At 40.7% G+C, this 17936-nt stretch overlaps 1 protein-coding gene across 3 annotated transcripts in view; it reads right to left on the reverse strand.

The window, feature by feature from the left end:
* LOC146797845 (acylamino-acid-releasing enzyme-like) overlaps nt 1–17936 on the reverse strand; it is a 342949-nt gene that overhangs the window by 310006 nt on the left and 15007 nt on the right. For all 3 annotated transcript variants that reach the window (XM_085625041.1, XM_085625040.1, XM_085625042.1), the window contains exon 2: nt 16735–16864. In XM_085625041.1, coding sequence (XP_085481167.1) covers nt 16735–16864 — 130 coding nt within the window. The remainder of the gene's footprint in view (nt 1–16734; nt 16865–17936) is intronic.

The following is a 17936-nucleotide window of genomic DNA, read 5'->3' on the forward strand; positions in this document are numbered from 1 at the left end:
TAAACCGGGGCCTGAACGAACAGGAGGAGACATATAGACAGATGGCTAGGCTCTAATCGTTTTTCTGCCCGATATGTATTTTCCTTTAAATACCTGTATACGTTTCAGATGCTGTACCTAATTGATCTGTGTACTTAGATGGTCAATAGTGCCAGTCTCGAAGGTCCCATATTGAGGTCATGTTGAGTTCAGCATTGTCTCCTGTCATTAAGTTTGTATACAATTGGGTCTCACACTATCAATAGTAATACATGACCTTCACAAGTGTAACCCTCATGCTGTATCAATAATGTGGTGTTCAATCTAATTGTTCCATTTATTTTTTGTATAAACTGCATATGTTGCTCTCATCTCTTGATTATCTTAATTTACTTGTATAAATGGAATATGTTGCTCAGATCCATTAATTACTAGTCGGCCGTGCTTAATAAGCACATTATATAAAGCCACCAATACGATTCCTCATCTTTGTTTTCCGACGGTTCACTGTGGAACCATTAACAATATAATTTGTATACAAATGACATTCATATTATATGTCAACTAATGCCTTAATGATGTACTGGTTTAAATAACATGCGCTTGCACATTTCTTTGAAATAGTTATTAAGACACTTGCTTTAAAACGATCCCCCTTTTTGTTAGTAAAAAGATCCGGTCAGGCGGTAGCGTGCACGTTTAGAATTCCAGCTGACTAGGACGTCAGCCAGCAGTAAAACGCCTTCTGCTTTAACTCCGACCTCATACAAATAAATACTTGGAGGAAGAACAGGGGTACGTTGTTCTGAAGGTGGGAGCTATGAAAACTGACAGGCACGTAGATTTAGAGAGATTGTTTAATGTTAATAGCCTTTTCTAATGGGTTTCTTTACCCTGCAGCACTCGACTTTATTTCTTGACTGCTTTTACAAAATGAAGGCTGTAGCACAGGACTCCAACAGGCTGGTGGATGTCGTGTGTTGCTGTGGCATCGCCCACGTTTAACATAGGCTCAATTCCCCGTCTATCAACACAGTGCCACAGAACGTTTTTAGTAAGGATCTTGTGACCCAAACACCTTCCTCATTGATTTATGTTTCAGACTCTACCCTGATGGTGGAGAAATTCAGCTTTTCCAATTAGGAAGAATTCGCCCTAATGATGCATTGCGACTGAACCAAACTATTTGAATTCACATTTTGGAGACCAATATTGGATCCCCACTACGTCTTGACTTTTTGGTAAGGCAGTGCACCATATGTTCATTGCGAGCATTTTGGTTTTCTTGAACTATATTTATTCAAGACCTGTTTTCCTTAATTCAAAAAATGCTTTTTCACGCAAGTTCATTGATTGAAGTCTCTGCCTTTCTAGAACACACCTGATCACTACCTTTCTATAATTAATTTTATAGGCTGTCCACCCCTCCCTTCATATTCCTGAGGAAGACCCGCAGTGACGCTTACCATTCCGCGCCGTGTCCAGGATCGAAACGTCGATACTTTCCCATCACACATGTCTGCACAGTTCTCTTTACCAAAAGTCAATCAGTATTGGGTCTTGCGTTACATGTGTTAAATAACAAGACAGGACAGAAATTCAACAATTCTTTTAATTTATGTCACATATGTATGTTTTGTATATAGTGTACAGTCCACTTCACCAGTCACTACATGTCACCCTCTCAAAATAGTCACCTTTGTATTTTCACAATTTACTTGTATTTTTAACAGCCATTTTATATTCAATACTTCTTGAAATATATAAGAGTAAATCAACCCTCCCTGTGTTTTCTAGGTGTGTTCTCAATTGAAATCGTTTTTTCATTTATTGTTTAAAAGGAAGTGTTAAACACCTATTCTCTAGTATTGAATACATTTATCACAGCAATTGTATCGCCTAACAGAACCAATTGTTTTCTATATTACCAATACCCAGGTTCTGAGGGACACGGGGTCGCCCCATTATCCTTAATGCATTTCAACAAAGGCTCACCCGGACAGGGAAGAAATGGCACTGGCAGTGTGAGTCCACAACTTTGTGAACTCATGCTAACTAGATATATAGGTTTACTAAACATGTTGACTTAATATGAATACACACTAACCATGAATGCTGACGAGAAGAAAATAACTGAATTAAACAAAGAAAATCCAAGGTGTGTGCTATAACAAATAAGTAGTATTAGAACTTATCACATATAATACCTTCCTCACACAATAATTCATTAATCATGTGCCCACCACTATGCAAATACTACTAGAAAGTAATACTCTTGATGTTCACTACAAGCACCAAGATCACTAAACATCTAATGAGCTCAGGTGTGCGTGTCACCGAAAAGTATGCACCATCCAATCAAATAGAGTTTTTGCTGGACTGGAGAAAAAAAATTGTCACTGACTGGCACAGACACAGTACACTTACACTGACACTACTAAGATGACACGGTGTGAACGCCACCGAAATAAATGCACCAATTGCCGCAGTTGAAGTGACGGTGCTAAGGTATGTGCATCACCAAAATGTGCATTGTAGTATCCAACACCAGATAACTGGATCATCCTTGCTCAGTGTTCCGGCATGACGAGATGCTGGTAACGTTGCATCTGTATACGTGAGAGATTTTCCCAAATTGTGGCTGAAATGGCATCAACGTCACGTCAATATGCATTGTGACGCCCCTCACGTTGCTCCGCAGAATGCTTGGACTGTTGTCAAGGCTGTAACCAATGACATCTGTGACTCAGAATCGGTTACGTTGCACTCTGATGCGCGCACTACTCACACGCCGAGCTCTCGTGCCGAGCCTTCAATGCTTGTCCTGGTCCCCAAATTCACTGGAACTCTTCAAATCAAGGTGACAGCATCGCAACAGAGGCCATAGTAGAGGCTTGATTCCACGACCACAGCAGCCTCTTCATGCTGCTTGCTCTCCGCACTGGAAAAGTGGCCAAACTACTACTGATGTTTGTGGTAGCACCACAAACGAATGGTTCAAACGCAGCATTCTTGTAACACTTCCCGTTCCGCTCGTCGCCACTTTGTAGGAATTTCTTCACACAGGAATGCAGGTACGTAGCTTCTTTTATTAAGAGTAAGCAGGCACGTCTCACAGCCTATGTAACTCCCACCAACTGCCACCCACACATATTCTAGATTCCAGAATCTGTGGCATCCTGTTACACAACACACAGTAACACAATGGAAACACCACAAACAGACTCTGCATTGGTTTAGACAAACAGATCATGATTTTATAAATAAAACAAGACCAAAATGACAAAAATCCAATTAGCAGAAGTTGCTATATGAATTTTAAAAGATTAAATGTCACTCACCCCAGACATGTATTGGAGGCAGGCTGCAGCACATAGAGCTTCAAGAGCAGAGAAAACCCACTTTCTACAAGTGCCATTTCTAAAATCGTAATGTTAAATCCAACTTTACCAGTAAAGAGATATACCTTTACCATTACAAAGACATAAACATAACACAGCTACTCCTTTCCAATCAGGAATTACAGCCTAAAAGTATAATAAGGAATTCCTACTGTTGTCCTATGAGGCGATTAGGCCTCACAGTAGTGAAAAACAAATTTAAGTGTTTTACACCAGCAGGACATGCAAAGCTTAAAAGTACATGTCCTACTATTTACTGACACAGCACCCTGTCCTATAGGCTAGCTAGGGCCTACCTCAGGGGTGACTTAGGTGTAATAAAAGGGAAGTTTAAGCCTTGGCGAAGGATTGTAACTGCCAAGCTGAAGTGGCAGTAAAAATGCACATACAGGATCTTTAGTGGCAGGCCTGAGACATGTTTAAAGGGCTATTTGTGTGGGTGGAACAGTCAATGCTGCAGGCCCACTAGTAGCATTTAATTAACAGGCCTTGGATACAGGTTGTGTATTCTACTAAGGACTTACAAATAAATTAAATATCCCAATTGTGGATACACCAATGTTACCATGTTTGAGGGGAAAAGCACATGCACTTTAGCACTGGTCAACAGTGGTAACGTGCTCTGTGTTCTAAGGCAACAAAAAGAATCAGCAAAAAGAGGAGGTAAGCAGACAAAAAGTTTGGGTGAAGACCACCCTAGGGCTGAGAGGTCTAACATAGACAATAGGTCTTTTTTGCCAACAGAAAGCTTGAAATGTCTGGTAGGCATTATAAAAGAAAAATAATTGTAGATGCACAACACTGCCAACTACAGACAAAAACTAAATAACATCAGGTGAAGGGGAGATATTACATACAAAGTAATTTCCAAAACAAACAGAAACCATCAGAACTTGAAACTGATTACTACAAGAGTAATCTCCCAAGATTAACCCTAAATTAATTAATTAATTACCCTGGAAAAAACACACGAAACCCAAGTGTTAGACAGATATAACCCTGCTGCCAAATTTGGCCAAACATTTTCCCATAATAACAGTGCCCTCACTATAATGTTGTTAATCGCTTGACATAATCAAAGTGGAATATGTTAGGAATGGGTGTTAAATTGCAATCTAACAATCTAACATCTAACAATCTAACATCATAAATAGTAAGACATAGGGTCTAGTCCATTGGATCTTGCAATGTCAGTGTACGAACCATTAGTGGACATAGGCAAATGTGAAATGCATTCTTGTGTAGGTACAGTAAACACATCTTCACGAAATAAGAGTGAATTATCTGGAGAGATAGGTCTGATGGCACCACTGCAATGGTTCTTTGTGTGCCAACTGTGGCCCTGGAGCCTGATGTACGTGCAAAGCGATAGGACAAAGAAGGACAGTGTATAGACATCAATTGTGCCATGAGTTCAGCTTCATAATGTGCATTGCTATTACTACAGTCACTTTAAAATTGAGGCTTTGAGTCTTTCAAGCAACCAGAGGAGCAAGAAGGCCTAGATGTTATAACTATACAACATAAGGGGGCATGTGGGGTTATTTGAAGAAGTTTGACTGATAACGGCTACAGCCCTACAGGGCATGGTCACAAACTCCCCTCATAGTTAGCATTAGAAATCCTTTCTAATGGATGTTTGTCCCATCATAATGATTTACACAGGGCTCCAGAAAACAATATTATAAATTAAATCTGCAACTTTTTTCCTTAAATATCCTTACAAAGGTAAAAAAGGTTATTTGCAACCAATTTACATTTACATTTTTTTAAGATGTTTAGTTATTGTTTTGCAGTCCAGCTGTTTTACAGATCAAGCTTCAGTATGAACTTTATACTAGCGGAGTCCAAGGTGAGGTCTATTTCCCCAAGTCCCAACACAATGCACTTACATCTTGGAATCTAATGGGAAATTGTGCACCACAATATTGAAACATGTTCTCATTTTCTCTTTTTCCAGTTTATTTAATTTTCGGATATAAGAACAGAGACATGATGTTCTTGGAATTGTGCAAGTAGTAAAACGTTTCGATGCTCTTACAAATGTATCAGTGATAAAGTATGTAAGTCATTTTTAAAGACTGAGCTGGACAAACAAAAAAACATGATTATGGAGAATTCCAATGAAGGAGGGTGAGGACTGGGGTGAACAACTGGACAAATCTGCTTCACACCAGATGGGCTTTCTAAGCGATAGCTGGATTAAAAGAAAAACTTTTATCGGGCAAGGTTGAGATTCATGCAATTCTACCAAACACAACCTTGAGGGGGCAGCTTTGAATCCCTAAAATCCAAAGGAAGTGTGCTCACTGATGATGGGCAAGTACTTTTGGCTAAGAAAACATAGTGTGGCACTCCGACTTGTATAGTTCAGCCTTCTCATAGCTAAGAATTGAAAATGGACATAGCAGCATCAAATGGAATGTGAGCGTGGATCTTTCTGATGTTTCATAGCTGAACTCTTACTGCAGTAGCTCTATTGGTGATGAAGGAATTGGGTTGCATGTGACAGTCATACAACACTACAAAGTTCTGATGGTTTGAGTGAGAAATGGTGCAATCAGGAAGGAGATGATAGGAGTAATTAAGGAAGGGTTGGAGAAAAAAGAGAGTTGAATAGGAGTCAGTGTAAGGTTAATCAATACTTGATGGTTTAGGTGCTATTAGATATCTGAGTGTAATATGCTGTGATAAGAATGGAAATGAGCAAAAGATATAATTAGCATCAGCATTCAAGTGGCAAGAGAACCCAAAGGAGAAACTAACAGCATTCAGTGAGAAGATGTGTACTGAGAAATGTTCTAGGTCTAGGACTGACCCGGGGTTGGAATGTAGGTGTAGAAAAAGATGAGCACCAGGAGACATAAAATGAGCTGTTTTTTAAGTTGGAGAAGAGCTGTGTGTGGGTTGTATTATCAATGCCAAGAGAAATCATTAGAATAGAGTGACCAACAAAACTTGTAACGTTTAAATGGTATCCCCACCTGCTTTTTACACAGTCCCTCTTAGGGTCTGAAGTATGTACAGCACCGCCTCCATAGATGTGTCGCCACACATTCATAGTGATGAGGGAACAAAAAACTGTGCAAGTCCACACTTGGTCTACCACACATGCATAGTTTGTTTTATTTAGGAAGTTGATGAACTAGAAATACTTTATCAAGGTGGATCTAGAATCTAGACCTACAGCTCTCCAGCAGAATGCTATGGGTCAACACTCTTAAACCAATGCCAGAGCCTCCATTACAGTAGGATCTTTACTGAAGGGCCTGTAACACAGAGAATCACTATGGAGATCAGGCCGCAAGGTGATTGGCGGCTTTCCCCAGGATGGGCTGCCTGCCTGAGAGTTAGTCTTGTGTGTATGAACATGATTCAGACTGAGGCATGGGAGAGAGAAGTGCATTGCAACAAAAAGTTTAAAACGTTTGGATGCATGTTTGTGTGATTGCATGGCATCTTATTTAGTGTGTGTGAGATGGTATGATGTTAATGCTGGCTCAGGCATAATGGTGGTAATTCATGGCATCACTCTTTGGGCATCCTTGGGATTATGGTGTCCACCCCTCTACAGTGTGGGCTAGGTTTGCAATATACAATACCACATACATACATTAGGCCTGGCATATAGAGGTATTTTATGGCATGTTGAATTTATGAATGATGGTGGCCATCTATTAAATGCAGAAAAAGTCCTTGCAGCTGACTATTTTCCTTACCTTTCTGTCTGAACCATACATGAAAACTAAAGCCAGTCTACACACCTGGTTGTCAAAAATACAATATAGTCAAATGCAGCTAAATGTCTGATCTAAAGTGTAACAGAAGGCAAGAACTAGAAGACCCATGACAGTCAAAATTTGCACACTATTCTCTAAAAACAGAATATCATTTATTCAATAATGCACATAACATAAATTAAAATTAGGCATACAAATAAACACAGCTACCCCTTCCAAACTGTATAATCTCCCAAAAATAAAAACTATCATTTATTTTTACATGAATATCCATTACTTTCCTGCCATGGGTCAATAAAACTCCAGCAAACAATTAGTCAATTGTGTTGTATTCTCCAAGCTTTCCAAATAAAGCTAGCTGCTAAATATGCATATTTACTACTTTCCAGCCTTTATATAACGTTAAAGGATCATTCATTTTGTGCATCTTGTAGTCAAGTGAAACCGAGATAACCTTCAAAGCCATTGACAGATTTATGGCAAAAGTATGTTGAACTGATAGAGCTGTCAAAGGTGGAGATATGCATGATTTAGCTACATGAACATGAGATAGATATAGACAATTAACACAAACACGTAAAACAGGGGAAAGTCCATAGATTGGACAGATGAGAGAACTCAGAGCTAAAGGAAGCTATGGCCCTATAGCGGTGGATCTTGTACAGAAGGGGAAGCTGTGTGTGAAACGTGTGCAGACTTATTATGATAAGATCTATGTGGGACAGAGTACGTGTGATCACGTTTTCACTATAGAAGAGTCTGCGAAAAACTTTTTGCAAGGTCCTGTACCAGTGGTGCCAACAGTGTGTGTGTGGAAAGAATGCTTATGTGAGATTTTCTGCGAATTGGTATGGCACTTGTTATTTGGAGATTATTTTTCCAAAGATTTACCATGCGGAGGAATTAGAACTTCTGGAGGGTGAAAAGCATTCTAGAGTGAAGAGAGATGAAAGTGCAGGAGCGGTGATTGGAGATATGTTTGGAGTGGTGATACCAAGTCTGGGAGTGATTTTAAATGATGTGAATATTAGAAGGTTGGCGACTGTAGTTGATAGACTGTCAACTAATACAGCTAAGTCATTGATACTTGTGGAGGGAGAGATATTGTCAATAAGGACGATGGTGATTCAGAACCGTCTTGCTTTAGATGTTCTAATAGCAAAAGAGGGCGGAGTCTGTAAAATGTTGAAGGTTCAAGAGTGCTGTACTTATATACCAGATAACAGCAAGGATCTGGAGAAATATATAAGTAACATCACTGTAATTCCTCATGAGATACAGGATTTAACTGAAGAGGGAGTTTGGGAAAAGGTTGGTACAGGATGTGGCAGAGTGGGAAATTGGTTTGCAAATTTGGGGAAAGGTATTCTTGGTTATATTTTGAAGCCTATCATTATCATTGTGGCATGTGTGGTTTGTTTGTGGGGATTTGCTAGAGCCTACTAGTGGTATAAGGCGAATCAAGTTGAAAGGTCCCTTAGAGAGCAGCAGATAAGGATGGCTAGACTGCAGGACAGTCACTATGAGAATATCAAGAATCTAGAAAAGTTTCAACAGGGAAGAATGGCAGCGAGCTCTGTTTAGGTCAGTTCTTTCTCCAGGGAATTGTGATTTTGATGATGACACTAGTCATCAAATGGGGGGAACTGATAGAGTGCAAACATTTGTTCTGAATTGTAGGGGTGCATCATAATCCCAGGTAGTCCGCACCCGCGTATATTGTGTGTGGTATTAATTTCAATCAGTAGAATGTGGTGTATTAATAATAAAGTGTGTACTTGAAGTGTTAGAAATCGGTTTTGTGCTATGCAAAGAAGAATTGAAATGCCGTTTATTTTAGTATTGTAACCCATAGTATGCTGCATTTATTAATAGAAAGCCTGTGTGTAATGTAGGAATGCATTAGATTTAAATATGCACCATGATGAAGATTGCACAAAGAAATAATGTGCTATGTTTAAAGTGTAATAACATTAGCGAAACACAATATTTCAGTAAAGGTATTATTAATGAGTGTGATTGTTGTGAAGGCCTAATGAAAATGCTTCGTTATTATGAAAAGGACTATTCGTATTTCTTATGTTAGCTGAATTTGTAGGCCTGAAATGCGTTCTCTGGGAGAGCTCTCATTTGGAGGTAGTCAGCAGAGCTCATGTACGTGAAAGGATTTTTGTTTCACAAGCATCTGTTGCAGGTGCAAGGACATCATCCTCGTTAGCTAAGACTAACCCTTTTGTTTTAGGTGTTAGGTATGGAGGAGACTTGCAACTTTGTCTTTAGGAATGCAGATAAACAGAAGGTGAAACTTTCTGCGCTGCGGGAGCCTGAGACCCAAGGACGTTTCAACGGTTGCTGGAAGAGGTACAGGTTTCAGTGGAAACTTACCTACATGAAGACCCGGCCAGAGGAGGTGTTTCAGGGGCGTGCCCTGATGTTTGTGGATTTTGTATTAGGGACAGTGCCCCGAGGGATGAGGGGTTGAGGATCAGATGCAGAAGGAGAAGTGTTTAGGAGAGGAAGGAGAGAGCAACTTAGAACGAGCTCTGTAGCTTTGGCTACTGACCCATACAACGTGAGTGTACTTCTTAGGAAGTCTTCATGAGCTGACACCTTTTCTTGATCTTGCCTGGGAAAAATGCTAAGTAGAGATGCCACTTTAGTGATAGTGTAGGGACAGATTAATGGATTTCTTTCGTAGGTGCTGATGAAGACTAATATAGATATTGGAGCAGTTATTGCGTGTCTTATGCTTTTCGAATTCTAACACTTTTTACTTTATATCGAACGAGGCTTTTACGTAGGATGAACTTTGTATTAGTGCCTTTATATTTCTACAACCTTGTGATGAGGTGTTTGTATGTGCAGTTATTTTTGGCTTTGTAATAAAACCCTAAAATTCAACTTTGGAGTTAGTGATCTTTTCAAGAGTCTAAATTGATTGGCTTATGCGATTTGACTGTAAATTTATTGGTTCCTCCCCCTCACACTTTTAGCAGGTAAAAAGGTCCAGTCGGCCAAAAATTCTTAAAAGCGATAAGATGAGATAAGAATCCGGCGTTATCAATCCCTTTTCAAGCACCAATTTCAATTGCACTTGAAACAACATTATAAATCAGGCACACTTTGAGCCAAATGAGAGAATTTGACCCCACACATTCTGTAACAAGTAACCTTGCTACAAATTGAGGGTGCAATTTATGCACAATTCAGGTGTCCGTACTCCCGTATTGGGGTACTTCATGCACAAATAGCACGTAGTTCCCCATTCCGGGTAATGCAACTCAGATTATGGTGCAAGTTGTGCTTGTGCTAAATAACACACCCTGGAGTACCATTAATTAGGGGGACACAGAATTTGCACTCACGATTGCACCAGAGATGTGATCGAGCCAGCGTAGGCAACTACACAACATTGTTTGATATAGTGCAGCATTTTCCAAACTGTGGGTCACAACCCAGTGATTGGTCGCCTGCTGAATTCTGGTGGGCCGCAAAAGAGCAATAAATAAAGATGCCTTTTTTATTTTGTATTTATCATGTTACATTTGCTCTGCTTCAAAGACAGGCTAAGTTTTCTGATAAATTGCTGATTTTTCTTTTAACATGGGGATTGGGGTTTTCTTTCTCTGACTGCAAAGTGAGAGGTGTTTTTTAAGTAAAATATGTGACAATTTTATTGGAGTACATGGAGTGAAACAAACAAGGCACTTTTTTTGTAATTCTGAAGTGTTATGCACACAAAGATTTTATTAGGATCAAAACAAATCAAGACATTTTTATTGGTGATGTCCAGTTTTAAAACAAATCCTTGCAAGTATTCCCATGCAAACACCTAGGTGAAACGTACAGGATTTTATCGCTGCTGGGTTTTTTGCATCACAAAGTGATTTAAACAGAGAATGTGTTCACTATACGTATTCATACACATTTATCCCACTTATTTAGCACTTTCACACATAAATTGAGAAATATGGATGTGGCCTCAAGACCAGAGCTGCTGAATTTGGATCCGGGCAACCAGCTTCGAGTTGAGTCGGTACTGGCTCTAGGGAAATCGCGTAATCTCCTGTGCTTAAAATTTAAATGAATCTGACCTTATGTAATGTAATCTGGTGCGCATAGAAAGCATCCAATGGTCTTGGTAAGTGTTTGTGCCATATAAAACTGCAGTATATATATGGAGTTGAAAAGGCACCACTGTGCATTGTTTTAACACAAAAAAGGGAGTGAGGCCTTATCCCATACTCTGCTGCAGAAGGTTTTTTTTAATTTGCTAAAATCACTGCTAGCAACACCAAGATTTTTCGGAAGCCGTGTGGTGTTAGTGAACAGATGCCACAGGCCAACACCCTATTCCAAAATGTGTTCCAGCTATAGCACGGCTCACCACCTGCCACTTTTACGGGCAGATCAACATCTTGGCCACAGTCCGATAAAGACATATCAAAGGCATGGTCAGGATCGTGACATTTATAAACAATTGCTGTTAGAGAAGAATACAAACAATTGAAAACAATATGTTATTTTGCTAATCCACAACATTTTGAAAGCATGTCTACTATTACCTTAAAAAATCACCATGATACCCACTGTCTTTCTGTCGCTAGACGCCGAAAAGGCGTTTGACCGGGTGGGCTGGGGTTTTCTCTTCCTCACTTTGAAAAAGTACAGCTTCTGCAACAAATTTTTAACAATGATTAAGGTGAACTACTCCTCTCCAGTAGCTAGAGTGCTTGTGAATAGGGTGAGCTCGGAAGTATATCCGTTGGGAAGGGGAACACTACAGGGGTGTCCCCTTTCACCTCTACTGTTCGCGCTCAGCAAAGAGCCGCTAGCTGCCATGATCCGACAGGAACCCAAGATCAGCGGAATACGTTTTGCGGGGGACGACCATACAGTGTAGCTATTTGCAGACGATATCCTGCTTTCATTGACTGAACCCGCTGCCTCACTCCCGGCCACTTTGGAGGTACTACACCGCTTTGAAGGGGTAGCAGGATTCCGCACCAACCTTTCTAAGTAAACACCTGCTTAATCTGACGACTCCCCAAGTGATGGTGGCTGACCTCAAGAGCTCAACACCCTTTCAGTGGGCTGCCCGCGAGATCACATATGTAGGCATTCGAATCACACCCACACTACCGGAACTGTTTCGCGCCAATTATCCTCCATTGCTCTGACAATTAAAGGCAGACTTAAAGAGATGTGTTCTGCTGTATCTGTCTTGGCTAGGCAGGATTCATGCCATTAAAATGTCAGTGCTCCCTCGCCTTCTCTACCTTTTTCAAGGGCTCCCATCGAAGTAGAACACAGTGTTTAATGGCACAATTATTTGGCAAGTGGGAAGAGCGAGATTATCTCATAAGGTACTCAGACTACCCAAAGCCAAGGGAGGCATGGCCCTACCAGATTTCACTCTATACTATAAAGCTGGGCAATTACGGGTCATACCGGAATGGTCGGCCCGTGAGTCAGACAAACATTGTTTCCACATGGAGAGAGCACTCATGGGAATGTATATTTGGGATGTGTTGTGGAAGCCATGGAAAGACCGCCCGCCAAACGCTTATCTGAGCACACCTACTCGTGCTACCCCCAGGGTATGGGACACAGTCACAGGGAATGGGGCTCTGACATCTTTTCCATCACCTTTTACCCCAATACATTTAAATCCGGCATTCCCTCCGGCCCTAAAGCTCGGTCCCTTCGAGGCCTGGAGGAAGGGGGTTGTTTGACAGTTTCGGACTTATTTCATAATTGGGATGTGCGCACCATTGAGAACTGCGTCTGAGACTATCATCTCCCCATTACAGAATGCTATTGTTACAATCAGCTGATACACTGGGTATCCCACCCCAATGTGAGGGAGTCGGCCACAAGAGATCTCACCCTATTGAGAAATTCGCGAAGAGTAGAAGTGGGAAAAGGAGTAATATCACCTTTCTGTACAATCTACTGCTGGACACCCTACACACACCCCAGCCCCAACAAAAAGCATACTGGGAAGGGGTCTTGACCTGTGACATCACGGAAGCTCAATGGTCGGGAGTGACTAGGTACATTACAAAATGTAATCACTCAATGTGGCTACAGGAAGCGCACTATAAAGTGCTATTTGATTGGTATTTACACCCAGCCAAACTTAAATAGATATTCCCCCAAACGTCAGACCGCTGTTGGAGGGGATGTGGGCTCTTAGGGGATTTCCAGAATATATGGTGGGATTGTCCTAAGATTAGACCATTCTGGACAGAAATACTGGCACAACTTAAAGGAATCCTGGGTTACCCCTACCCACTCCAGACGACCCGGAGTTTGGGCTGTTAGGTCTGCGTAATGAGTCTCTACGATACCAGACACACGGCGATGAATCCATCATGTGCCTTGGAGCAGCAAAATTAGCGGTAGCGGCGGAGTGGAAGAAGATGGAGGCTCCCTCAATAACTCAATGGCATACCCGCTTGTGGAGAGCACTAACAATGGAGTGTCTAGCTGATATCTTGGCAGACTCATACAAAAATGTTGAATTTTGTGGCGTCCTCTGGTATCTTATCTCTCGCAGGGTCTTCCCCTGTTTGCGTGCCCGGTCAGTACATGGGTACTCCATTTGTTTCAATTTTAAGGGTACAATCCCGGGGGGGATTTCAGAAGGTTCAGAAATTTCCCAGGCATTGACGAGAGTTTCCACCTCTCTTCTGGACTATACATTTCACTTGCTGTACAACAATCTATTAAATGCTTGTACCTCTTGTTGTGGGGGGAGGGAGAGAGGCGTATTGTGCCGGAGTGGGTCTAAGTTTTTAGGGTTTTTCTTTCTTCCTTTTCTTTTTGTTCTTTCTTAGAGCTCTGTTTCCTTGCTCGTCGATGTCAGAACACTGTACTCTTGGCAATAGCAGGTAGTTTGTAACCAGGAGCAAGGACATTGTAAGAATCACGTGTATGGTTTGTAATGTTATACTTTGGAAAATAAATACAACTTTGACAAAAAAAAATCATCATGTATCATATCCGTTAAAGCTAGGTGAGTCGCAAACGTTTGTCATTCTAAAAATTGGGTCATGGTTCTAAAAGTTCTGGGAAGCACTGCTTTAGTGTATAAAAATGACAAGGCCTCTACAGGCCATCAGAGCACAAATAGAGATGTCATTCTCCATTAAACAATCATATAGTTGTTATTGTAAATGTTCTGTTTGGCTAAGGCTTTGTATATTTCCACGCCAGGCTAGTTACAACTTTTGTGAGGTCAAAAATTTTATATGGGCATGAACTTTATGTGTGTGGATAAGGTATTCTAAATAACAGTGCTCGTCCCTTAAGTAGAGAACTTTAGAGTGTCTCTCATCACCAAAGGCCTACCCTTAAGCTAATGCTAATAGGAACGATATCTCAAATATTTCAGAAATTGCATGCAATTTAAACAAAAGTGACACATGTACTCTTTCTTTTTACTTGGGCTATATTCACACATGCACAAGCCATCACTCTCTCCCCATAACACAAGAAAACCCCCAATAGAAGAAAAAGAACAGAAGTGAAGGCACATGAGAAGTTAATGGATGCATGGCAGAACCAACAGGACCAGAGAGGATTGAAATAGTTCTTTGGTATTAATAGGTTATGAAGACTTAGAGGTTCCCTGACCTATTCGAGTTTTTTCTTTGACATAAAAGATTCTTTGTGTTCAATCAGAAACTGCTGGGTTGGAGTTCCGGGATCAACCCAGTTCAAGCGTATGAGAGAATAACTTCACATAACTCAGCTATTGAGTCTGAGCCACTTACCTAATGCCTATTACTATCATCCCCTGCAGAAGTCATAGATGAGTGTTGTGTGCAGGCATGTCTGATGAATGAGGAGGTGAAAAGGTCCAAGAATTTGCCTATGAAGTCCTTGTTCTGATCGAGAAGCCTGGAGGTGGAAGGTGGCAGACCCAGTTGCAGAGAGAGGCCTGTGGTACATGACGTGCAACATTATGGTTGAGTATTGCTTGTTTCGCTCGGGTGTATGACCAGGAGTACTTGTGGGTGACTCTTATTATGAGCACTGTCCACATACTGGATGCTGTAGTCCGTGGGAACATTGGCATCTAAGATGTGCGAGGATGTGGGAGGGAGCCGTGTTTCTGTGATGAAGAATTATGTGAGGTTGCATTAGGTGATAAGGTCTGTGGTGTCTGGAGCATTTGTTTGGTATCCGTCTGAGTGTGATTGTGGCCATAGGTAGTGAGGGATGCTGGGCTAGGCACAAGTGGAAGTCTTACCTTGCAGGTACTTGATGAGGTTGCAGGGGAGAATGGGTTTAGCTCTAGGGCCCTTTTTGGCCCTAGCACACACAAACAGTGAACACACATGTGTGTATGTCCCATTAGGGGGTGACCCCTTAACTTGGAAACACCCTGAAATGCAAACTGAACTAGAGAAGTTTGCAAGGTTTTTAGGTGGAAAACTAGTGATGTCACTTCATCTAGAAATGGATGCTCGCAAATGTGGTCCTGTTGTCTGGATTCTTTTTTTTTAAGGATGATTTTGGCAAGATACCACTGATGCCACTACCTGAAAAAAAGGCTTGCTGAGGAATATGGTGTCAACTTCACAACTATCACAACTTGTTGAAAAAGATGATGGACATGTTTTGCTAAAAACTAATGATGTCACTTTCTATAGAAAGGGATGCAAGGGAAACTGATTGGGTCACACTCTACTAAGATCGATGCTAGCAAATAGAGTTCACTTGTTTGACTTCTTTTTAAAGAAGAAACCATTCATGTTGAAAGAAGATTGATGGAATAGAGTAAGAATGCAATACTGCGGACTAGAAAAGGAGTATGTAGCTATGTTATGGTTAGACGGAATTTAAGTGCTTACATCTTCAGAGAGAATAAGAAACCGGCTGGGATATGTTGGAAAAATGTGTACTCCGAGAATCCCTGTGAAACGTAGGGCTAACAGATTGAAATGAAGTCCCCAAAGGCACAAGGGTTCTAGCATGAGAAAGAATAAATCTTCTGCAACTTTCAGATGAGCTATGTAAAAGGGCAGACTCTATGAGAACTCATAATGCATGTAACTTTATAGTGGCAGAAGTAAAACGTTCTACTATTCAGGACCCATCTCAACTTCCTCTTCGAGAAACACGTACACCTAATCTGAACAGGGCCAGGATTAAGACTGAGATTGAGTTGCATTTTGCTTTAGTGGCAACAATTCCAGCAGCGAACTGTCATGTTGGGTGTTAAGCAAATGTGAGATTCAAGATATGGGACATGCTTGCAAATGCAGTGGTTGTAACTAAGCTAGGCAATTGGGCAATGAGTGAATCGAATAATGGAAACAGCAAACCAAAGGTGATAAATCATCTGTGATATTTGAATTACCAGTGTGGTTCTCTTGGTTTATCATGTAAAGATACTAAGTTTGCATTGTAATTCTTTATGTTTATAATGGTGGAAGGCAAAATCAAATATGTTCCACCATTACAATTACATTCATTAATTCCTTTTGAATGGCTTAAACACAGTTATTTTCCACAGAAGGATTTAAAAAATACAATTGCAAGGTTGCCATATAATAGTTAAAATGTAGAGAAGAGAGCAGAGTAATACATTACAGCAGTACCTGTACTTATGGTGCAGTGTTTGTGACCAGGACCTGCAGAGACTTCTGGTCCAATATAGGCTTTGGAAACCGAAGGATACTGGCTGAGATCCTTGTATGCAGCGGCGATATCTTCAGGACTGATGGGTAACTTTGGGGACAATGAAAAGCAGTGTTACAAATGTAGGAAATTTGAAGACCCTGGACAGCATTATACTCAAAATCCAAGCATCGAAGAATAGCTGAACTGTGTGAATATGTGACGTTATGGTACACCCCCACTCCACTGCATGTGTTATATCAGAAGACAAAAAAATTGCATTAATTACATCGACCTAACCACTAAATCACAAAGACGCATTGATGGAGGTAAGAACAGTAATTACATAATTTTCGCCCACGGTAAGTATGGGTGAGGCAAGAACAGTAACTATATGCTTATCTTGTAATGCAGTAGTAGGTGATGGAGAGGATGTCATACTATTATAGGGTTACACTTTTGTATCTTTGTCTCTATTCTCCAAAATACTCGATTTTGAAATGGATTACAGGAAAGAAAGCGACTACTTTCCTCAGGTGTTTACTCTAATTGCAGTCCTTCCGTCCCTTAATACGGTTTGTACAGAGGATGTACCTTCAGCATTGTGTAATTTGAGACATATTAAATGGCATTCATTAGTGAGCAACGGTTTGGTGACCCGGATGGGATAATTAATTAAGACAAACAGGCTGGCCCTCTTCAAAAATGCTCCAAATATTGAAAAAGGCAGCAGCTGGTCGTCCATACGGGCATATTTATTAAAAACTATTTCCCCTGCTTGACATGGTCTACCTGGTATCATATCCAAACGAGATTTAAATGGTTGGTACAATATTAGACTCAAGAGCTTAACATGTGAATTAGAAAAGATCAACTTAAATTAAGACTTACAACATGTTTTAGATCTTGGCGAATGGGTTACTCCTTCACAATGGTGACAGATAACCCATCTGCAGAAATATAAATCCTATTATATCCTATGGCATTTATATTTCAGCAGACAGGATATCCGTCACCGTTGTGATGGAGTAACCCGTCCCCCGGGATCTTATCAGGCCCTTAGACATAACACACACACACCATAGACCTAGGCCAACTCAGATGAAAACAGAATTTTAAAGTATTTTGGGTCTGAAACCCAGGAAGCCTGAAACTGAACTGGACTCATATCGACTGCTTTCCT

This window comes from Triturus cristatus, chromosome 9, assembly GCF_964204655.1.
Source record: "Triturus cristatus chromosome 9, aTriCri1.1, whole genome shotgun sequence".
Classification (NCBI taxonomy): Eukaryota; Metazoa; Chordata; class Amphibia; order Caudata; family Salamandridae; genus Triturus; species Triturus cristatus.